The sequence below is a fragment of the Scomber scombrus genome, chromosome 20 (genome assembly GCF_963691925.1).
Source record: "Scomber scombrus chromosome 20, fScoSco1.1, whole genome shotgun sequence".
Taxonomy (NCBI): Eukaryota; Metazoa; Chordata; class Actinopteri; order Scombriformes; family Scombridae; genus Scomber; species Scomber scombrus.
The window spans coordinates 15,441,824-15,465,654 of record NC_084989.1 but is presented as its reverse complement, the minus strand read 5'-3'; the positions used below and the strand labels follow the sequence as shown (position 1 = coordinate 15,465,654).

General features: G+C 41.0%; 2 protein-coding genes across 2 annotated transcripts in view; one reads left to right on the top strand and one right to left on the bottom strand.

Annotated features, from left to right (window-relative positions):
- Positions 1-3,379: 3,379 nt before the first annotated feature.
- Positions 3,380-5,578, top strand: chst2b (carbohydrate (N-acetylglucosamine-6-O) sulfotransferase 2b). Its single transcript, XM_062441747.1, has one exon. It carries the CDS (start codon positions 3,416-3,418, stop codon positions 4,811-4,813), a length of 1,398 nt encoding a protein of 465 aa, XP_062297731.1. The 5' UTR covers positions 3,380-3,415; the 3' UTR covers positions 4,814-5,578.
- Positions 5,579-6,894: 1,316 nt separating this feature from the next.
- LOC134002250 (sodium/hydrogen exchanger 9-like) overlaps positions 6,895-23,831 on the bottom strand; it is a 60,088-nt gene continuing 43,151 nt past the window's right edge. The window contains exons 13-16 of the mRNA XM_062441560.1: positions 16,406-16,451; positions 14,374-14,429; positions 8,021-8,126; positions 6,895-7,940 (exon numbers count right to left, since the gene is read on the bottom strand). Of these exons, the coding sequence (XP_062297544.1) occupies positions 7,719-7,940; positions 8,021-8,126; positions 14,374-14,429; positions 16,406-16,451 (430 nt within the window). The 3' untranslated portion in view covers positions 6,895-7,718. The remainder of the gene's footprint in view (positions 7,941-8,020; positions 8,127-14,373; positions 14,430-16,405; positions 16,452-23,831) is intronic.

The window sequence follows — 23,831 nt, the reverse complement described above, 5'->3', positions numbered from 1 at the left end:
GTTCTGGTTTCTGCGGGGTTGTGCATGCATATCATCGAGCAGGCAATAATGTGAATATGTCCATGTAATTGATGTGTTTGGATATGCATGGGGGAAATTTACTGCACATGGATAATGGAGAGAGAGACAAGGAGATTTCCGGGTCTGTATGGTGAGTGGGAGGCTGAGGGGGGAACATATAAAGGAGATACATAGAGCTTCATATCAGCCCTTTGCTGTGAGTCCATAACATTAGACCAGTGAAAATGTATGTGAATAATTACAGAGAAATGGAGAAAGACAACAAGCAAATTGATGTAACTGCACTGTTCACAGAATTTTACACGAGTGTCAAAAATATCCTCTCAGTGAAGAAGGCTGAAATCATTTGCCAGGGGACTGTTACAAAATGTGTAAAAATCTAATTTTACCAAATTCACACAGAGCCAAATCACCATGGTGTTAACTGTTCCTTCAATACTGAGAAGCACTGAAGCAATTAAATTCAAATGAATTTAAATTTATTTGAATCAAACAGCTGTTTGCAATTTGAAATTCAAAATAGGGATAAGCTTACAACTTTCCTTATAACTGTAATACTTTGTATCAAATTACAGATCTTAATCAACATAAAATGTCATCAAGATCCACTTTGAAGTTGCAGAATATAAATGGTCTGATAGTATCCAGTTCCTGAAGTCGAGTTGGTCCCACCTACACAAATGAATAGATACATAAATGGTTACATGTTCATATACTGTAGTGAGAAAGCAATCATGTATTTAACATAAATTCATAAATATATTTTAATACTATTAAATTAAATTAAATTAAATTAATGACTAAATCAATCTCTCTGTGGTAATGAGGTGCCCGGTTACTATTTTATCCACCTGAAAAATCCCACACAAAGCTTTGAAATAGTGCACACTGAGTCAGATGTGGCTCCTGGTAATGGACATTCATAGAGCAGTTGTTACGTTTTATGACCATTTTAAAATGAGCCCATCCTCATCCGCTCAATTTCTCAGCAATTATGCTTGCAAGTGGAGGGAAGGGCTCTGTTTTGTAGCTGAACTTTATTATTCCATGGAGCAGCATCCCAAAACAGCCATCAGTTATTCAGGCTGAACCAAATTATAAAGAAGCAGTGCAGAACAGAGTGTACAATACAGAACGAATTTCATCTGAGACTGCTATTGGGTTTTAGACACAGGAATTATACTGTTGCATATCATTATATATTTAGTAAGTAATCCTAAATTGAGGAAGACAATATAGGAAAGGAGGATAGAAACAGACAAGCACTCTTTTTAAACGTGACAGATACTCACATAAAAGGTATCGGATGGTTACCCTTAAAATTAATAAATATATAGGCTTATACAGTGTGGCTTATCACACTGATATATCATCATTAATTTTAGAAGGAACAATCAATTATTTATTAGGATGTATTCCTCCCTCAATGCATTATTCTGATTGTTCCTACTCCCAATATTTATGTCTAAATGATGTTAAAAGTATTATGAATAAAACCATATATGCCGTGTAAATGTTTTCTCTATGTAAAAATGTGCATGTCAAAAATTTTGAGTGACCAAAAAAAAGGGAGAAAAGTCAGTTTCATTGTCCTGATAGGAAACGCTATGCTCCAGCAGAGGGCAGTCTGCACAAAGGCTTTGCATTGTAAACATCCGCATTGAATGGGTACTAAACAATGAGCATCTATGGGATAGAAAGATCAGCAACCAAACATAGTGCAAGGCCTGAAATGTAATTAATCATTCTATAGTTCAATAATACAAACTATTAAATACTATTAATACACATTTCAAAAATATCACAGTAACAGATACATAGTGCAATAAGGTCACAATTAAATCACTCAACAATACCATAAAAACACTCTAAATCCCAGTCAAGGATATTAGAGATTTCTCATCAGGAAGGTCAAAGGGCCCAAACCCTTTCACTCAATCTTTTGTGGCTTTCAGCTTTGTGGGGCTGTCATCTCAAACTACCAAGCCTCTTAGGAAAGATGATTCTTAATCTGCAGAGCATGTGTTTCCTCCATTAAAACACACTACCTAGCAGCTTCCCAGCGCTCATCAGTTCCTGGGAACAGCTGTCAGATGTCACATTTCAGCTGATATCACTTGAGAGGAGCGTGAGTTGCTGTTTATGATAAACTATAATATTCCTGCAAATCTTATTTATCTAATCTTTTATCACAAAAAAACCCTGTGATTTTCTTACAGCAGCATCATTTTGCAGTATTGCTTGTGTGGCATTCTTCTAATTAATTATAGGATTTTTCCTTTAAGGGAAGGAGCTGTTTTTTTTCTTATAGGCTAGATCTGGACTACCCTCTTGAGGCTGTAATGGGAAAACACAACTATATCTAATTTGAAATATTGATTCTTCTCTGCAGTCTTCCACTATGAAGAGAACATTGATACTATGTAAGGCCATGGCTCTTATAAGAACAACTTAAAAGCATATGAATTAGAACAAAGGATTGTGTTACAGGCACAGACAATATGGGAAGGGTGAAAAGAGGAAACATTAAAATCCTTTTAAGCCCCTACACCTGGTGGAATATGCAGCTGTATGTCTTAAAAAGAAGGGTGGAGCATGGTTACAAGGATGCAGATAGTGAGGTGGACCCCTGAAACATAACAACAGCATCATTTCCTCCCATCTACCATTGCTGCGATCAGTGGGAGACAGAATTGAGGCTGCGATGAGACAGGCGGCTGGCAGATCCAATGGCGTAGCTGGCTGAAGCCCGACTCCACAGCGCTGACCAATACAGTCCCTCTGTAGGCGGGTCTTTCCCATGGTATTCTGATTGAATCGGTCCAGTTTGTATTAGTTGGAAGAGCAGAGCGGCAGGAAGAGCGGGGGTATCTTTCGGCAAACGCAGTAACTGTGGATACAGGGCCAGTCACGCTTCAGTTAGAGCAAATGTGGATTGATTTTAAGCTCCAGCCGGCGCGCCAAGTCTTGACGATTTCATTGTCTGTGATGCCTGAATTTCACCGGGCTGCATGAGCAAGGATGCATCAGATGATAACTGCGCAGGGGTGCCTTCGCTGAACATGGACAAACAGGGCGTCTGTTACAATGATGAAGGCTCCTTCCTTGTTGTTTTGAAGACGGGCCACCCACAGAATCACTGCAACACTCGCTATGGGCAACTTAAACGCTCCTCTTATACATCGTTCCCATGAAGAACATTGCGCAGTGCAGTGAAAACGGGATTTCGTGTTGTGGATTTCGAATTGGCGCTCACTATATTACCTAATCAGCTGGGATTCAACTGGGTATCATTCCCCAGTGCAGGCTATATACATTTTTACAGACAGTGTTGGTGCACTGTCAATGTAAGGAGCGTTTCGTTCAGTGGTGAGAGCCACTCTCCGGGGTACAGATGAGAGGCAAACAATATCATCAACCACTGAAGTTGACAGCGCCTTGGGAGAAGGATGCTGGTTTTGGGAGGAAGCTTAAAACCTACAGGAATCATACCAAGATAATAGCACAGCCTGGGATCGTGATGAAAGTCCTCCGCAGGAAGAGGATTGTGTTATTTATGGCCTATTTCTTGCTGCTGGTCCTGACTATGCTCAACTTGGCTAATTATAAATGGACTAAGGAGCCACAGCAGTGTAATCATCAGATGAGGAGCACCACTTATCAGAGCAGATCTGACATTCGCTTCCTGTACAGGCCTTCTCTGGCCAAAAAGAGACAGCTTATCTACGTTCTGACCACCTGGAGGTCAGGCTCGTCTTTTTTTGGGGAGCTTTTTAACCAAAATCCTGAAGTGTTCTTCTTGTACGAGCCAATGTGGCACATCTGGCAGAAACTGTACCCGGGTGATGCAGTGTCTTTACAAGGGGCAGCCAGGGACATGCTTAGCTCCTTATACCGCTGTGATTTGTCTGTTTTCCAACTTTACAACAGCCCCGGGGGCAAGAATTTTACCTCCTTAGGACTATTTGGGGCCACCCTCAATAAAGTGGTGTGTTCTTATCCCCTCTGCTCTGCCTACAGAAAAGAAGTGGTGGGGATGGTGGATGATAAGGTGTGTAAAAAGTGCCCCCCTCAAAGCCTTAGACTGTTGGAGGAGGAGTGCCTCAAATATAGCACCATAGTCATTAAAGGGGTACGCATTTTGGACGTTAACGTGTTGGCCCCACTAATGGAGGATCCATCCTTGGATTTGAAAGTGATACACCTGGTCAGAGACCCACGGGCAGTGGCCAACTCTAGGATCAAATCCAGACATGGCCTGATAAGGGAGAACTTACAGGTGGTCCGCAGCAGGGACCCTAAACTTCGCCGGATCCCATTTGTGGATCCTGGTCACAAAGCCAACAAGAAGGATGGCTCAGACTACCACTCCATAGGAGCCATGGAGGTGATCTGTGACCGCACCTCCAGGACATTGAGGACTGCCTTAAACCCACCCAGCTGGCTGAAGGGGAAGTACATGGCTGTGCGGTACGAGGACCTGGTCGAGAACCCAGCTAAGACCTTGCGGAACATATACCGTTTCGCCAACCTGACCACCAACCATGACATCGAGTCATTTGCGCTGAACATGACCAGCGGCTCCAGTTCCTCCTCTAAGCCATTCATTGTCTCATCCAGGAATGCCACACAAGCTGCTAGTGCATGGAGAACAGTGCTCAGCATTCAACAAATCAAACAAGTGGAGGACTACTGCCACCATGCCATGTCTGTGCTGGGGTACGAAAGAGTGAGAACAGCCGGGGAGGCGAAGGACTTGAGCAAATCACTACTGACACACTCCAAACTGTGAAGACATCCTCACCACCAAAGACCTTATGATTTAATGTTCATTTTGCATCGAGTGCCGTTTCCTCTTCTTGTGGAATTAAAGCTTTACTTTAAATCAGTGTTTGAGGAGCTCCACTGGCCACATTTGGAATGTATCTTGTTTCCCTCAGTTGAATTGCAGTGGTGTTCAAAGGGACCACTTCTTTTATATTGGAATACTCTATGTATTTGACAATGCAAGGCCTACTAACAATGGCTTGAACATTAAAGCTGCAACTATGGAAAAAAAACCCAGCTGTATAATTCATGTATCTTGTTATGATGACACTTCAAAGTGGATGTTTTGGGGTTATTTTTGAATGTTGAAAACCTTACAAAAAATATGTTTTTTCAGTCTCCATACTGTCTGTAAAGGTGAAAAATAGTGGATGAAAGAAAAAAAACTAAAAAAACAAACAACAACAAAAAAAAAATCTCATTGCTAATGTCTATTTGTAAGATCTGGTTGAAGTCAGAGACAATCAATTAAGTGGTTTGTTGATGTGCCATACTGTAGGTAGAGGTGTGATGAATAGGCCACATCCGAACAGCAGTAGTGCTATCTCTAGATTTAAAAAAAAAAAAGGGATGTTTTGATTGTTGTCACCAAATCCTTGTAGGATAATATCATGCACTGTGGACAATGTCATGGCTCTGGAGCTGGAAAGTCTCTCTCAGTGTCAGTGTAAGCAGTCTGTTCTACCATTTCAAATGTTTACAATTGCTTGCTCTTATAAAAAACACATGATCTGGGAATATTGCATTGAGTAAAGTTCACAATTAACAAGAGAGTTGGTGCATCTGTGTGCATTTTAAAATCATCAAAAACATACAAACCAGACCAGTGGTTCTCAAAGTCCGGTGCATGAGGCAAGGTCTCCTTAAAAATGAAAATATAATCCAACACAGTGAGCCACAGGCTTTAATTAATATGTTAACAAAAAAATGACTAAGCTAGTAATATTTATTTTAAATTACACACAGGATATGTAATCATTTTATTCTTTTTATTCATGAGATGTTTCAAGGCCTACTTTTATTCAGTGCATCACATATCAATGTGCCTTCCCTTACCTTTTGAGAACCATTGTGCTGGAACAGTGTCATATATTGGCTGCTATTTCTTTCGATAACTTAAGCATATGTCACAAAATTATTATTGGTAATAGACAGAGGATCTACTGTGTTGTTTTAGTTGCTAGCTGTAATTGCAGTGTTATAGTCACATGAAAACGTTAAACTCCATGGCAATTTTGTGACAACACAACCTTTAAAAAATCTCAGAGAAATGACATGCATTACACAATAAAACAGATCATTCAAATCTATCCAGATAATATATGATTTGCTGAGATTTGATCACACTTGAGTAAAACAGAAAAACATTGATGAAAAACATTTGGTTTGTGATTCTCAAAATGCCTAAGTGGAAAGAGTCACTACATTTTTTAAATGTTAATGTTTTAATAATTTGAGCACCACAAACCAAATGTTGAGAGTGTGTATACTGTACACGTGATAGCTCAAAATCTCAGTAAATCACACCAAAACTAGTAAGATCAGGCCACGAATTAGAGGAAAAATGAGTTGTGTTTTTGGGTGGACTGTCCCTTGAAGGATAGACATGGGATAGAAGGTTGAACATTTCCATCTGAAGGCTGTTGATATTATTCGGTCTCTTGGGCAAAAAAACAAAACTGTATGCCAACAAAGTAAGCAATCGAGAGCTGAAACCGAGGAGCATTCCATAGATGCGTCCATGCATACACAACATGAAATGGAAAGCCCTTACTTCAAGGACAATTGCTTTATTAATATGAGAGAAACAGTCTGCATATTCACAAAGCCTAACCTTCGCAGATTGGATTTGAGCAGTACATAACACCTTGCTTCACCCAAGGGGAAAAGGGTCCTGAGATTTATAATGATGCACTCAGAGAGCAGCAAAGTGCAATCTATAATTAAAGAAGTCAGTGGAAATCTGACATGCTCGTAGTATCTTTTCCAAATGCTATTAATATACTTAAGCATTTGGAAGTATTCTAGTGCAGCGCAGAGTGATAAGCAAGACATAGAGGGAGAAATGGGGAGGTAATAAATTCAGTGGAATACATTTGAATCAGTTGAAAGGATTGTAGCAAAACAGTACAATAAAAGTTTAATAAGGAGTTGGGGAAGAGAAGTTGGCACAAAAATCAGCTGATAAAGGGAAATGGCATTTAGTCACATTAGATCAGTGGTCTCCAACCCTGCTCCTGGAGAGCTACTGCCCTGCATGTTTTAGGTATCTCCTCACTCTAACACACCTGATTCTAATAATCAACTCGTTATCAAGCCCTTTGACGAGCCTCAGCTGCTTGATAACGAGTTAGAGTGAGGAGATACCTAAAACATGCAGGGCAGTAGCTCTCCAGGAGCAGGGTTGGAGACCACTGCATTAGATGTTAAAGAGCATCCCTAAAGCTTGAAAACAAGATGTTATGTAACTAACTAGTATGAAGTTTCTCCAATAGCAATTAATGTTTGACTTCACATGTTGCATTTTCACCAGTACTGTTGCTTGCTATACTGCACTCAGGTTTTTTTGTGGTCAAACTGACAGTAGGCACTTAAATTATGCAAGCATAACTTTTCAATTTCAGCAGTTTAAGTTGATTTAGTACTGAAAATTATTTTAAACAAGCAAAGAAAATCATCAGCAGAGAAACAGAGAGAGTAACGGCTTTTGTATTGTTTTTTTTATCCTCCCTCTGTGTGTCTCTGCATGCATGTCAGCTCAAGCGGGGGGCGTGACCTTTCGGGAACCATTGTAATTCTGACTCCCGGATGGCTCCTCTCAGATGCCCTGGCCAGTGACCCCATTCACTGTGGGAGGCAGGGCCTTAGCCTCATGACGGCAGGGGCTGATTAACTGGGGTTAGAGTTGAGTCCTGGAGATTCAGGCCTCCCTCGTGTGAGCAGGGGTTGGTGCCAAGACCTAGGTCTCCCTCCAGCAGGTCTTCCTGGTGCTCACATCCAGGGTCGTCTCTTATACATACAGGCTGGTTCTCCGTTTTCTCCAGATCAGAAGGGGTGTTATCTGGCCCAGTCTCGCACAGCTGCTCTTCATCCTGAACGGCAAATCATTTCTTTCTAATCTCTGAAGACAAGCACAGTACTGTGTGTAGCTGCAAAACAAGGTGAGCCTTACCTGGTGGACATGGGGGCTGCTGAGGAGTCGGGCAAATACTCCACACCACTGTGGCAATGAGTTGGTCAGCGGAGGGCCAGAATGTGTCAGCATGGGCTTTAGATATCTGTGACCTTGTTAAGGCATGTAAGTGTCATTGACAGTTAAGAGCAGAGAAGAAAAATGGTTTGTTTTTAGCAAATTCCTAATCTGGCCTTGGGTCACTGAGTCATTACTGTAATAATTTTAGTAGAGCACATTCCACAAGGGCCACATTTTGTGATTATGTGTTCAAATATAACACTGACATATTGTATTATGTTCATAAGGGTTCAGAAGATCACAGTGTAATGTCTTAGATGCATTTGTTCAGCTAAGTTTCATAACAGTGGGTGGGATCAAAATGGGAGCAACGTTTATTGTTTTAGCCACTGATGTGGGAGGGCAAATTAGGCAGAGGCCAGTAACTATGTTGGAAAGAATTGGCCAAAATGAATCATTCTTTTCTGTGGAATAGCATATCTTACACACATAAATCAAGTCTTTAACTGCATATTATTTGTAAAGAAATGATTTAAGAAATTAGAAATACAAGCTCTTTTCTTGAATATACTATTAACACATTTCATAATGAGTTTTCTGTTAAAAGAGCCAATGTCACACAGCATATATACATAATACAGGACACAAAACACATCAGTCAATGTGTGACCAAAGTACTCTGACTAATCATATTTTAACTTGGTATGCAAAAGATAAAAACATAAAATACAGCACTGAATGCCTCACTAGCACCAAGCACAGTGCAATAACAGCCTCAACAATGACACAGCGTTTTTTCTTTTTTTTTCTTCTTCAGATTTGACTAACAGCATTGCACAGACTCCACATAATGTAATGTTGAAATGATAAACATCTCTGCAATTATATTAAGCACACTATTCCCCATAAGGCTACTGTCAGCTTATTGTCAAAAAGTGTCAATGGCTTTCCATTTTCAACACTACACACTGCAGAGAGCTGGATATTAGTCATTCAAGCTTAAGGTGTTAGTGCTATTTTTGTTCCAGCTTGCTAAACTGTTACCACATTTAAGATACAAGTATAAACTATTGTCTGCTGGGTAGCTGTGTTACTAAATAAAAGCCCCACATAAATCATGCCATGAGACATCATTTTCCAAGAGAAAGCACTGCACAGGTACAGAAGTGCAGGGTGTTTGATAGACAGAGAGAAAAATCATATTATCTTGAAAAAAGAAAGGTATATGGCATACTGTTATCTTGTCTCAGGCAGGCTGGGTCAGTCTTGCACTTGACTGAAACCAGAGGGAAGGTCAGAAATGGTTTATAAATGTGTTAAAGTATTGATATAAGCTAGTGCAGACAAGCATAGCTCTGATCACTGTTGAAAGCAGGAGAAAGGACTGTTGTTGTATGCCAGATGTTATGGTCAAAGTCCTCTGGAGGACAATTTAGGAAGCCACTTGATAACCACAGTGACTTATTGCGCACCTGCTCCAACCAGCATCTCTCTGCAGGCCATACTTTTACATACAGTAGGCTGGTGAGAATTGATCATGTAATACACTGGATTCTGTATCCTCTCCATTACAGACCATAAAAAATGACAGCAGGCTTTCTTTTAGCCGTAACAGTTTGGATAAATAATTGCACTTTTTCCAGCGTTCATGCACTTCCTGTGTCTTGGGAAAAGACAAAACAGTACTTCACCAATGCTATAATTTTTGGACAAAAGCAACCTTTGTACCTCAAAGCCTATAATGAACAATGTGATACTTAAAGGTGGCACACAAGTACACAGTTCCCTGTCATAAGCACACATAAAAAAAACAAGGAGAGGAAGAAAATGATCTAATATATAATTTGGCAACGATTCTTGCATTCCAGTACCGTTATCAGCAATATGCAAGAGGTAGAAATTATGGGCACCATTCAGCCAGCTAACAGGATTTATTTATAAATGTCTCAAATGAGGGACTGAGAGAGAGAGAAAAGAGAGGCGGGGGGGGGGGGGGGGGTAGGACTGGGGGGAATAATGACTTCTTTGGGACCTGCAGTTGAGTGAGTTGTCTACTTGTCGCTGCAGTGTCCAACGCCGGCATAATACTAGACAGGGATGGTAATTATAACCACTAGAGCTGCTCTCTGCTCACAATGGTGTCAGGTTGTGTGTGCGTGTGTGTGTGTGTGTGTGTGTGTGTGTGTGTTGGGAAGAAGTTGCTGAGCAGTAATGTGGGGGTAGAAGCTCAACTGCTGCTTCAGCTACCTTCACAGCAAGCATCGTTCCCTTCCTACATGTCCTGTACATCACCTTCTCCTGACCTCCCATCAATGATGACAGGAAAATAGATTGATACAGGCATTTTAAATAAGTTGCAGTTTCCACCAGGTAGTCGAAAAATGCCCCCGAACATGCTTTTCTGCATTTCAGCATAGTTGGTGACTACACTAAAAATCCATGACATTGAATTATCATAAATTACCAAGAAACAGAACAGGTTTTTTCCCCCGGTGCTACTTTACACTTAGATTTAATCTTATTGTTCTTTTTACAGCTGCAGTTAATAATCATTTTGCTGATTCAGATTTTACACATAACACATATGAACATCTTACAATATATAATGCATTCTTTTAGATTTGTGTACCCAGCAGTATGTAAAATAGGTAAAGCTTGCTTCACTTTAAGCTGTTACAACCTCAAAAATCTACGACCATCTGAATCAAAAATCGAATTATATCATTTATACATTAATATCACACTGTGAAAGCGGCCGTTCTGCATAACAAGTACTGTTACGTGCCTCCCACACAAAACACAAAATGTCAGCAGCACATATTTAGAGTAAGTGCCACCTACCTCTGTTACTGTACTTATTGTTTATGCCATGCTATTGTGGTATATGATATAATACTATAAATGTAGGCGACACCCTGCGATTTAAGTCACGCCATGGACTCATCCTGAGCCAGAGCCAACCACATAATGCAGCCACCCTGGTCTTTACACACGGGTGGCCTCTGGGATGGAGTCAAAACAAAAACATCAGTTTTCCAGCACTGAAACCACAGAGTCCAGACCATTTCGGCAGGAAAGATCAAACAGGCTTTGATGTCGGTCAAAATCAGTGCTTAAGGTAAAACGCTGCCCCTAATGAGCCTTAAAGCCAGGCTGACAGGGAAACGGTTAAGGAAACAGCAGTGTGCCCTTAGGATGAGACAGCGGCAAGCCAAGCTGACGCTCAATTACCTGGCAGCGGGATCCAGGCTGAGGCTCCTCTCACCTGGTCCACATCAAAGCATCTTCATAATACGGCCCCATCAATAGCAAACATTGGCCCAAGATGCGCCTTTCATCCTGCTCACGGCCTCTCTCACCCACCCACCCACCCCTCTCTTTTCTCTTTCTAAGATTTACATATACATACAAATTCCAAAAACCCCCTGCACATATCTTCTATCAAATGTGCAGATTAACCTACTATGCAGGCGTATAACCACAGGGCATGGGTATACTCTGTGTGGTTACTATGGTTACACAGATTGCTATGTTGTGTTGCAAAGAATGAGTGGGTCAATGAAAGCAAGTGTCAGTATGTCATATCATATATATATATGTGTGTGTGTGTGTGTGTGTGTGTGTGTGTGTGTGTGTTTGTGTGTGTGTGTGGGGTAGCACAAACAGTATATTAATTCCTTGACAAGAGAGAATAGATTAAGGGTGTGTCTGCAGCATGAATATCAGTGATGTAATCTTCCAACTGAACTAATTTAGCTGTTTTTAAAGCCTATCTAGACTGTCTAATATGTATTGCTAAAAAAAAGTGTATATAATTCACAGTCACATCACTTCTGCTGCTCACTAGTTCCCAATCATTTCGAAATTCAATCAAGTATTGCCTGCAAAACAACTCCACAAGTTCAAAAGTGTATCAGTCATTTAATTACAAGTGTTTCTGGAAAGAGAGAGCTTCGTTATTCTTCTTAGGAAGTAATTGTGGCAACTGGCAGTCTCTTGTAAGAAAAGTCGCATTTGAATCAGTAATCTCTGACTAACAACCATGACAACAAGCTATACTATGTAAAATAAGGAATTCAGGAAGGACATTATGTTGTATCCACTTCTGTGTTTTACAGTTATTGTATCACAACATATTCAACCACACTCATCTTTTCTGCTTTAACAGAGTTTCAAACTTTTAACACATCAATTAAGCAACCCATTAATGATTTCTTTTTTGCTACAAATAAATTACCATGTAACACTGAACTGTCTGAAATAATTAACCCTTTTCAGTTGCTATACAACATATTCTTAGTGCATTCAGCTGTAATGCACCATGTTTGGTGAGAACTTTGCAACACTTATCACTCATCTAACACCATCCTGTGACAAATGGTGGCGACAGTATCATGTTGTGAAGAGGCTTTTTTGACAGAAGGGACAATGAAGAGGCACAGGCTTAAGTAATATTGATGTCACATTGTTACAGACATTAGAGCGAAGCAATGATACATGAAAAAAATCCTATTAAATGTCTGTGGAATGATTCGGTGGAAGCTGTTCTCAATTTAACGCGAGTGAGTTTACAATCACATGCAAGGAACAATCAGAAAAAGAACCCTCAAATCTAGAGGGGCCATTTAAATACAGACATTTCCAGCAAAACCCAAGGCTGTAATTGCTGCCAAACTTGTCTCAAGAAAGAAATGATTTGGATCAAAAGCTTACATTCCTATTTTCAATAGTAAATACATTTAAATATGGAATTTTTGCACCCCATGTAGGCTGACATTTTTGGTTTTTGGTGAAATGTCTTGACAGCTATTGGATAGATTGATATGAAATTTGGTGCAGACATTTGTGTCCCCGTCAAGATGAATTTTAATTTGGTCATTCCTTTATTTTTCATCTATTGCAATCATCAGGTAACCTGATGTGCCAGATGGTTCGTTGCACAGGATCATTTGAGAAGTCGTCCTTGAAAACTGTTTGGAAAAGGGCAAGCATTTTCAAAAAAAACTTGGCAGATGATTGGATAAACCATCTGTTTATTACAGTCTATCATGGACTAACCTCTTGCTGTCATCACACCTAGAGCACGCTGGTAGCTGCCAGTAGTTCCTCATAGGACACTGATTGGTCCAAACCACTGTTGGCTGGGCCACAAGTGCATAACTTGAATCCTGACATGATGGATTCTTGCATGATCTCACATTTCCAGCTGCCTTGCAAGACAAATCATCTGGTTGAAATGTATGTATTTTGTCCAATATTTTGGTCTATGGAGATGGTGCACATAATTCATGCTAAACATCAGCATGTTAGCACTGTCACTGTGTGCATGTTAGCATACTAACATTAGCATTTACTATTACATTTCTCAGTCTTGTTTATTCATGCTCCCAAACCACAAAATGCTAAACATCAAAGTAGTTAAATACCTTCTGAAGGCCGTATAAATACAGATGCCCTTCCCCCATAAACGTCTTCTGCCAATTAGATCCAATCCAATTACAGTGCAATACCTTGTTATGTCAGACAAAACTGACATGACATGATTCAACAAGTAAGTATGATACATGTTGCCTACAAGATTGGCCAGTCTGCTGTAAACAGCTGCAACTGATTAACTGAGAATTGTTGATTTATTAAGAAAACTGTCTAACTCAGGACTTTCTTCAACTATGCCTATTCGCCACAGTGAGTACTTAATAATTTACCATCACTGTATAATCATATATTACCCCTAACTGTTTTTACTTTAAATGCACTTTGAAAACTATGAAAAACCCGTAATATTAACATAACACACCCATGCATTAAATGAATACTCTAAATGAAAGCACAAGCAGCATCTTATTGTTTTGCAGTGGAGATTGAGTCCATAAAGCAAAATGATGCGCTCCTTGCCAAGCACTGGGCCAGGTCATGAGGCCATAAAGTGGCAAAATTAGATTTGCTTAAACTTAATGCAGTCCTCATGAAATTCCACTGCGGAGTACACGGCTGTTTTGTTTTTTACTACCAAATGATTTAAATACATTCTCTGCTTTTAGGGATTCAGTACACTTAGAAGTCAACACCAGTATTAGGAAAATATAATGAAAACATCTATGCACATTTTGTGATACAACTGCATACATACACACACAAACTAAATAACGGTGCTAGGAGACCGTCCATCTCAGTTAGTTAGTTCTGCTGTAAAAGTCTTTCATCGCATTCAATGAGTCACTGTTATTTTCCCTTGTAAATGCTGTATACTACGCCACAGACCAGTTCATTAACTATTGTGCGTGCAAGCAGATGTTAGAGTGCTTTGAAGAAGAAAAGCAGTGAAAGGATACTTGTAGTCCAGACGGTGCCACAGGGCTTGTGTTGTGTCTGGCCTCCCTGGAGCAACCTGTAGACCATGAGAGAACCACTGTTACTCATCAACACACAAAAAACCCTCTGGGGCAGCTATATACACTGTCTGATGGAAATGCTGAAAACCTGCACCCTTGGATGGTCAGCGGGGCCATATCCAATGACCTCCGCTGTTACAAGTGAGACCTCAGGCCCTGTGCTCATATACGAAAATCCTGCTCTCAAAAACAGCAGAGTGCCTTGATATGCCCTCCTGCAACAGTAAGAACACGCCCCCAGCTGTCCCTGTGCGGACTCACACCCCAGGCAAGGTGACATTTATCCATTGCCATAAGAAAGAGCCCTGGAGCTCGCCCTTACCTCACCACTGGGATCTTCCTCCAGCCTCATACCGGCCCCACCGTCTATTCTGTCTTTCCCTCTGGCCTTATAATGCCAGGGAGCTGCCCAGACCTTGTCCAATTCACAGCTTGCAGATAAGAGTCGGGTCAAATAAGAAGATGAAAGAGAGGGGATGGAGAGCTGCCGGGAAGCAGTGATAGAAGGGTGGGAGGGTGTGTGTGGGTGGGTGAGTGGGTAGACGTGCCTGCACAACAAAAGGGCACACTCAGAAGGGCTCTCTGTTGGCAAGGATGTGCTACAGACTGTCATTTAGAGGGAAGCAAAAGTGCATTTCATCCTCTTGAACCTCTTCTTCACACTATGATGTCATGCAGTGTTAAAATAAACTACAAAGCCAAGATTAGAGGATAGAAGCACATTATGTGTCAATGGGAGAGGATGACAGGATATACGGTAAGCCCCTTCTGTCTAGTATTTGCAAAAAAATACACTCTCATTTCTCTTTTTCTGTTAATTATGTGTAAAATGTTGAACACTATTGAACTGTTGTAATGTACAGTATGTACAAAAAATACCAACACCCTACATCTGTAGTGAAACACATACTGACTCATAATGTGATGCCCTGCAGCACATGTGTGGTGATTAAATCTACATCTTAAAAAAAAAGTTTTGTTTTGTCTTCATTCACTGAGATTGCTGCTTTTTCACTATGTTCATTTTCCTCTGCTGGTAAGAGCTGCACTCTTGACAACTGAGAAAACAAAGCCTACAGCATAACATACTGTACGGATACTGGATGCAGATTCACTTATTATGTAACAGAGTATTGTTAATAAGTACGGAGGCTGTTATGGAGCTCTCAGGTTGCCACCTGCTTATTCTAAATCTGGAACAGAAATACAAATTGTTGCCTTCCTTTAAAAGTGTCATTATAAAGACAATTTTGCAAGTAGTTATTGTATTGTTTAAAGCTTCAATGCGTTTTCTACTGGCATATGTCATTTTTCTCTCCATATTTTTTAGCTTTTAAAGTTTAATGGCAACTGGAAGAGACTTCTCATGAAAAATTGATATCCTGAATACCTAAATCGAATCATATAAATACTCAAAGCAGATCATCAGGAATCCTGCTTGTAATGATGCAAATATTTTAAATGTTTTAAAGCATTAGAAAAACAACTATTGACTGGCTGTAATACATCAATACAGCACTAATGCTCGCTTAATGGGATTGGTGAACCATACCTGAACAATAGCTATGCAGAAGCAGCAAAGCACAGGGGCAGTAGATAGATAAAGAGTACCCTCTTGGTACACTGGTATACAAAAACAATGTTTTGTTTTTTTTAGGTTATGTTGCAGATTATGAAATATGTGGGATAATTTAGTTTTTAAGGTAATAACATAACTTTACAAAGTGTAGCTCCACAAATGTGTTTTACATTGCTGAACAGATAAAAACTGGACTCCATATACAGCATGTGTTACTGTAAAAATGTAAGCTGATGGAGAATGACTATTGCTATTGCTATCGAAAAAAGCCGCTTGCAGCAAAAAGTTCACAATTTAGATTAAAATACATTTCAATGCCAGAGAGGACTAAGACAATAGGATTAAATGGAGTAAAATACAGATTACAGAGCAGTGACAACAATGTGTTTTTACCTCAAAAGAAAGATCCTCTGGATTTTCATCTGCATCGACCCCCACTCTGCAAAGAATGAAAAAGTAAAGTCAGTGACTCAATACAATAATATGACGAAGAGACAAAGACAAATTTCAGGGGTTTGATTCTCCACTATATGTGAAGCTATACATCTGGCTGTAACTGTTGACGCAGTCAGTCTAGCACTGCATGTGACTTTGCGATGAAAGTGAAAGTCAGCATGAAACCCGGCTCGGTTTGAATATGACCTTTCAAACAGTTCCATCAAAATCAGACTTGTCTTCCACATCACACCGAGAAAATGTCAGCTGGGTAAACCTTTGATAAATGACAAACAGTGCTGCAATTACGCTTGATATTCTGCTTGGCGGCGATTATTACCCTGTCGAGGTGTGGGCCCCACTTTGCTGCAGGCGTGCTTGAGCAACAGGGCTGAAGAGGAGAGGCCGGCTGGGTGCCTTGCTCTCCTGAATTGAAATAAAGTGACTCAGTGCTGGCCAGTGACAGCCTAGTGAGCTGCTTCATCTGGAAACAAGGGCGTTATCTCAGTGTGTGTGTGTGTGTGTGTGTGTGTGTGTGTGTGTGTGTGTGTGTGTGTGTGTGTGTGTGTGTGTGTGTGTGTGTGTGTGTGTGTGTGCGTGCATACACCGAACCCCCACACTACAGCAATATCACCCTTGCATCTTTTTTAACCCTGATTTGAAGGAATGAAAATGACTTTGTAACATTTTATGAGGTCACATGATGATATTTTCTGATATTTCTTCTTAGGATGTAATATAAAATCTATCATTTACAGTTATACAGTAGCATAAAAAACTCAATTCAGTACACTGTGGGTATAATCTTCTCAGAGCACTTGTAAGGGATGCTGAGAACATGATAACTGTTGATACTAGCTCCTACAGATCCGCATAGCCTAGCACTATCGTTGTGTGCTGTATGCTGTGTGCGTGTGTGCATTTTGAATGCTGCTTATGCCAAAGCCCTTCACTTAGAGGCCCTTGCTAAAACGCAACAGAGAGGATATTCTCATCAGAGCATTAAAGCACTGCGACTTCTTAATGTTGTGCAGATTTTCATCTTGACTGCCTCCCTTCCCATGATCCAGCTCCCTCACGTCATTGCACTTGGTAATTAATTTGATTTTGATCCTGGCTGTGGCACATCCCAACAAACCATCCGTCATTGAGCATTCTCTCTTAGTTTGTTTTCTTGTCCTGTCTCTTCCGTTGTTCACTCCACCCAGCTTGTGTTTCTTTGTACATTTTCCTTCCAGCTTCTCTCTATGCCCATCTTTATCTTGAGCCCATCAGCCTATTTTACCTAATATTCTTAATTTTCCTGTTTTTCAGTGTCTTCCTTTCCTTTCAGATTTATGCTCTCGCTGCCCTCTCTTTTCACAATCGTCTCATTGTCTACTGCCTTCATTCTAAACCACAACTCTCTCTCCTCATTTATCTCCCTCTTTATCTTCTGAGTATCATTTGGCTCTCTCAAATCACTCCTCCTGTCTTTATCACCTCCCACCTCCTCCTCAGTTGGTTTTCTTTGTCTCCTCTGACCACTATCTCTCTGCTTGTTCCCACCACATGTATCCATTTCACTTGTAGTAAAGAGGAACTGAGGTTAAAATTGAGTTGCACAGGGATAGGGTTAAAGGAGGTGCATGAGATCTGTCTTCATTACTCAAAGATTTCCTGGATCTGCTATGGCGCAAGTTGTTTTGGTAAAGCAAAAAGTGTTTTAGGTTAAAATAAAACATGGATGGGGCAGGCTGTGACAGGCACAAACGGCATGCACTGCACATTACATATCGCCTTTAGCTGGCAGGGTACATTCCATGGCGACAGGATCTGTCACTGAGCTAAGCCGATAGAAGGAGGAAAGGGCAGATAAGGTGTGAGAGGAAGAGCAAAAGAAGGAACACAAGCTGAGGGTAAAGCTCAGAGAAAAGTGGGAGGAGTGCAAAAAAATAGGAGAGTGAGCTCCAGTTTTCTGAGCATGATGGTGAGTGAGATAGTCTGCGGTGACATGAGAGTGACAGAAAGAGTTGGTGTTGTTGGTGTATGCGTGTGAGAGGGAATGATAGTGAGCCAGTGAGTGCATGAGTGAAAGATTGACTGGGAGACAGGACAAGACAACCGGAGAAAGAGACAGAGAGAATGACATAAAAAGGGAATAGAGGAGAGTGCCAGTCTCCCTCAATGCAGATGCGAAAGAGGAACAAAGAGATAACAAGGCAGCGGGGTGTTTGTGAGTGGGACGACAGCCTGAAAATATTTTGCTGTCAGACAGCCGGCTCTCACAGCCTCGAGTTGTTAAAGTGATGTGCACTCTTACCCTTATCTTCAACACGCTGACATTTAATGAAGGAAAATCAGAGTCAAACTAATCTAACTACTCTGTGACCGCAAGTTCACATGAATAAATCTGCAAATGACTGAGGAGAGAGTGGACAGAGAGAGAGGCGGAGGAGGAAAGTGCAACAGAGAAGGAATGTCTGTAAATTTTTAGATAAATCCATATGCAGGAAATAGCAGACAAGACAGCTGAGTCACAGATACTTCTGTTAGGAGGCTTCATGGGAATATGTGACGCTCTCAAGGCCTAGTTACTTCCCCAAATGAGGCGGAGTTCCCCATTCTGTAGGGGAAAGGAGTAACTCAATCTCCCACAATCTTGCAAGACTGTTAGATTGACTTATGGCTGGGATTTTACAAGTCATCTACAGCCCCCATACTCTATGCTATACTATGCTTCCTTTTCTGTTACTTGGCTCTTTATGTGCTGATACAATCTCAACTCTTGTGCTGAGCTCCACTGTGACCAAAATACCTCTGGACACATTCCAGGATGACATAGTGCTCTGCACAGGGCCCTTTGCTGTCCACTCATTCAGGCTTTTGGGCAACACTGCTATTAATATGAACACGTTGGTGAGGTTACTGTGGTAAATTTTTCTTGCTATATCTTGTCCAACACATTCGCAAGCAGAATTTACACAGCACACACCGACGCAGAAAAGCACCCATACCCATAAACACCTCCTCCTAGTATTTCCACTGTGCCTCATAAAAACAACTAAGAGCCCAAAAACACAAACAAACTAAAACTTGGCCTTCAGCAGTGATGCAGTATGTGTGTGCGCATGACATGTGTGCCTGAATTCATATCAGTCGTAGGCTGATAAAGCTGTGCTTGCTGTGCTGAAGGCTCACTAAACACGAGGCCTCAAGAGAAGATGCTCTAACATCACAGAAACATAAACAATATATCTTACTACTTTATAGGCAGTCTACAGGTAGTAGTTAATCGTGTTTACATGCAGGCAAAACATTTTCCTCGCAATTGTTTCCTCCAGTGAAGAATATCTCCACTGGATGTGATTAGCAACACTAGTTAATAAACATTCAGATGAGTTTCTTGTTGAGTTCAAGTAGCATATACTCAACAGGCAGCGTAAATTAAGTTACAACACTCCTCCCTTCTGCTGTGCTCAATCTGTGATATCTCCTTTGTCATACTGTTCTGACACACAGACAGAGGATGAGAAAGAAATGGAAAGGGGAGATGGAAACGAGAGACAAAGAGAGTCAGAGTCTCACAGGGACTGTGTTTGCTCTATACTGTGAATTTGGACAAGGGGAAGGCTGTAAATCATCCTTCCAGTTTCCTGTCTGCAAATCCCTTTTGGTTGTTCTTCTCACCAGGGACACATGGATTCCTTATTTGACTTAACTCACTTTTGGGGTATTTACATAGACCTACATTTGTTTCTTGGAGACTAACCGTAACCATAACCACAACTTCCCAAAAATTAACCTTTACCTTTATCCTAACCTTAACCTTAACCACTGACTGAAAAATCTGCATTTTTTGTTCCCAGCTGCATAAGCTGTCCCCAGTCAAGTGTCTCTCACACACACACACACACACACACACACACACACACACACACACACACACACACACACACACACACACACACACACACACACACACACACACACTGTCAGCTGTGCAATGTGATAAGCTCTTAACTTCCATGTATGAAACTCTGCCTCCACAATCAATGTCAAGCATGTTAATTGTCAGATGATAAAACCTTTAAATTCTGGCGAATAATAATTACTATCCCTGAATCTTGGGCTGAATTTAAATCACATTCTATTGAAATTATGAAGGGAAAATGATACACTGTGTTATATATGGTTACCACCCTGTATTTATACTGGATATAAATTTTAGCTTTCTGCATTTAACTTGTCGTGTATGAGGTGTGCAGAGTCTTGCATCTCTCAGTGTTACAACTCTGCAGTGGATGAGGAGATAAAACAAAGAACAATACAACATACTGTAAGCTCCCATTCCTATTACTGCAGTGTTACAAAAGAACAATCCATACATGGCCAAGACTGACTGCAGTATTTAGGTCAATCTACTGAAACACAGAATGAGAATCTCAGTGGCTCTGCAGCTTTAACCTTAATTTCACATCACTTGAGCCGGTGTAAAAATAAAATTGGAAGAGTAGAATGGGTATGTGTTATCATATGATTTTAGCCAAACATTCATCTGTGCATGCTGCAGTGAGCTGCGCAGAGCATTTACATAAGAACATGGCTGACCGTTTAAGAGATAAAATCCTTTGGCAAGTGTTTTATCTCACCAGTCGAAACTCTGAAAAATGTCCTGCCACAGTGCACACCGATGCATGATCACCCACTCAACAGATGTCCAAATATCATTTTATATTTCTGTTGTATAAACTGAGCAGCAAGGATATTAATGAACAGAAATAACTCAACATACTTTGGAGAATATCCATGGATGTACAATACTATGTGAAATCTATACTGTGTAGAATAACCATGGATATTGTAGCTAGTTATGACTTGAAGGCAACTACTCACAAAACTCGATAACATCATATCATACTTTGACTGGTATAGGTGAGATGTGTTTGGGCTCGTGGGAGTGCTAGTGTTAGGTGTATATATTTAGGGACCGAGCCGAAAGGCAAGAGGGCGAGGACTCCAGAGGAGTCCTGCCCTTGCCTGGAGGCAAGGACCCTACTGAATTTGTACCGTTTTTTAAAATTATTCTACCGCCTCTTTGCGCCTTAATTTGACCCCCTAAACCTGCTCCAAAACTCACCAAATTCGGAACACACATCAGGTCTGGCGAAAAATTCGATAAAATGGAAAAACAAACAACGTCGAACTCTCTAGCGCCACCTAGAAACACTAAATAGGCCACTACGCCTGATAGGAATGTCGTAGAAAAATCCAAACCAAAACTCAATTGTTTGTCTTATCAAGACCTACAAATCACGCGCTGACACCCCTGACCTAAATCCAACAGGAAGTGCACAATTTGCTGTTACATGTGGGATTTTTGACGATTCTTGGCCTGCTACAAACGCTATCTTGTCCGAGGGCGTTCATCGTGGCGGCTTCAAACTTAAATAGCTGACTGAGCACACCCTGCTGCACAAACGATCTGAACAACTTTTCCATTACTCGTCCGGTTTGGATTTTAGAAGCCCTCAAAGGTCAAGTGCCCAAAAACCCTTGCCAAAACGCTCCCATAGACAATGAATGGGAGGAATGTCTCATGCCACTTTGACCCTAAATTTGACCACCTAAACATGCTCCAGGACAGACCAAATTCAACACGCACATCAGGTCTGGCCATAAATTTGATAAAATGGAAAAATGAACCCCAAAAGTGCCAAAATGGACTCTCTAGCGCCACCTAGAAACAGTAAAACGGCTCTAGCACCACCTAGAAACAGTAAAACGGCCACTACGCCTGATAGGAATGTCGTAGAAAGATCGAACCAAAACTCAATTGTTTGTCTTATCAAGACCTACGAATCACGCGCTGACACCCCTGACCTAAATCCAACAGGAAGTGCACAGTTTGCCGTTACATGAGGGATCTTCGACGATTTTTCAGCCACTTAGAAACAGTAAAATGGCCACCACGCCTGATAGGAATGTCGTAGAAAGATCAAACCAAAACTCAATTGTTTGTCTTATCAAGACCTACAAATCACACGCTGACACCCCTGACCTAAATCCAACAGGAAGTGCACAATTTGCCGTTACATGTCGGTTTTTCAACGATTTTTCAGGCTTTTCAAAATATATATATTATTCCTGCATACTTTCAGTTACAGACTCCATTCAAACGTCAAAATGTCTCATCTATAGATGTGTGTAATTTGGTCTGGCTATGTTTTATACTTTTTGATCTGCGGCCCCAAATGTGCACCCTGTTCCTCTCCCATTCAATCAGTACTCTGCCTGCTGTCTGTGCATTCTCTGTTCACATGCGCTCCAGTCGTTAACTACCATGGCAACGACTGTGCGTGTGGCTCAGCCAGGTTCATTTGTGGTCTTAGTGTGCCATTTATTATTATGTTTCTTAAACCGCCTCTTTGCGCCTTAATTTGACCCCCTAAACCTGCTCCAAAACTCACCAAATTCGGAACACACATCAGGTCTGGCGAAAAATTCGATAAAATGGAAAAACAAACAACGTCGAACTCTCTAGCGCCACCTAGAAACACTAAATAGGCCACTACGCCTGATAGGAATGTCGTAGAAAAATCCAAACCAAAACTCAATTGTTTGTCTTATCAAGACCTACAAATCACGCGCTGACACCCCTGACCTAAATCCAACAGGAAGTGCACAATTTGCTGTTACATGTGGGATTTTTGACGATTCTTGGCCTGCTACAAACGCTATCTTGTCCGAGGGCGTTCATCGTGGCGGCTTCAAACTTAAATAGCTGACTGAGCACACCCTGCTGCACAAACGATCTGAACAACTTTTCCATTACTCGTCCGGTTTGGATTTTAGAAGCCCTCAAAGGTCAAGTGCCCAAAAACCCTTGCCAAAACGCTCCCATAGACAATGAATGGGAGGAATGTCTCATGCCACTTTGACCCTAAATTTGACCACCTAAACATGCTCCAGGACAGACCAAATTCAACACGCACATCAGGTCTGGCCATAAATTTGATAAAATGGAAAAATGAACCCCAAAAGTGCCAAAATGGACTCTCTAGCGCCACCTAGAAACAGTAAAACGGCTCTAGCACCACCTAGAAACAGTAAAACGGCCACTACGCCTGATAGGAATGTCGTAGAAAGATCGAACCAAAACTCAATTGTTTGTCTTATCAAGACCTACGAATCACGCGCTGACACCCCTGACCTAAATCCAACAGGAAGTGCACAGTTTGCCGTTACATGAGGGATCTTCGACGATTTTTCAGCCACTTAGAAACAGTAAAATGGCCACCACGCCTGATAGGAATGTCGTAGAAAGATCAAACCAAAACTCAATTGTTTGTCTTATCAAGACCTACAAATCACACGCTGACACCCCTGACCTAAATCCAACAGG

Bases quoted from the DNA above. Each gene is read 5' to 3' on its own strand.
- chst2b (XM_062441747.1), top strand. From the start codon at position 3,416: ATGAGAGGCAAACAATATCATCAACCACTGAAGTTGACAGCGCCTTGG.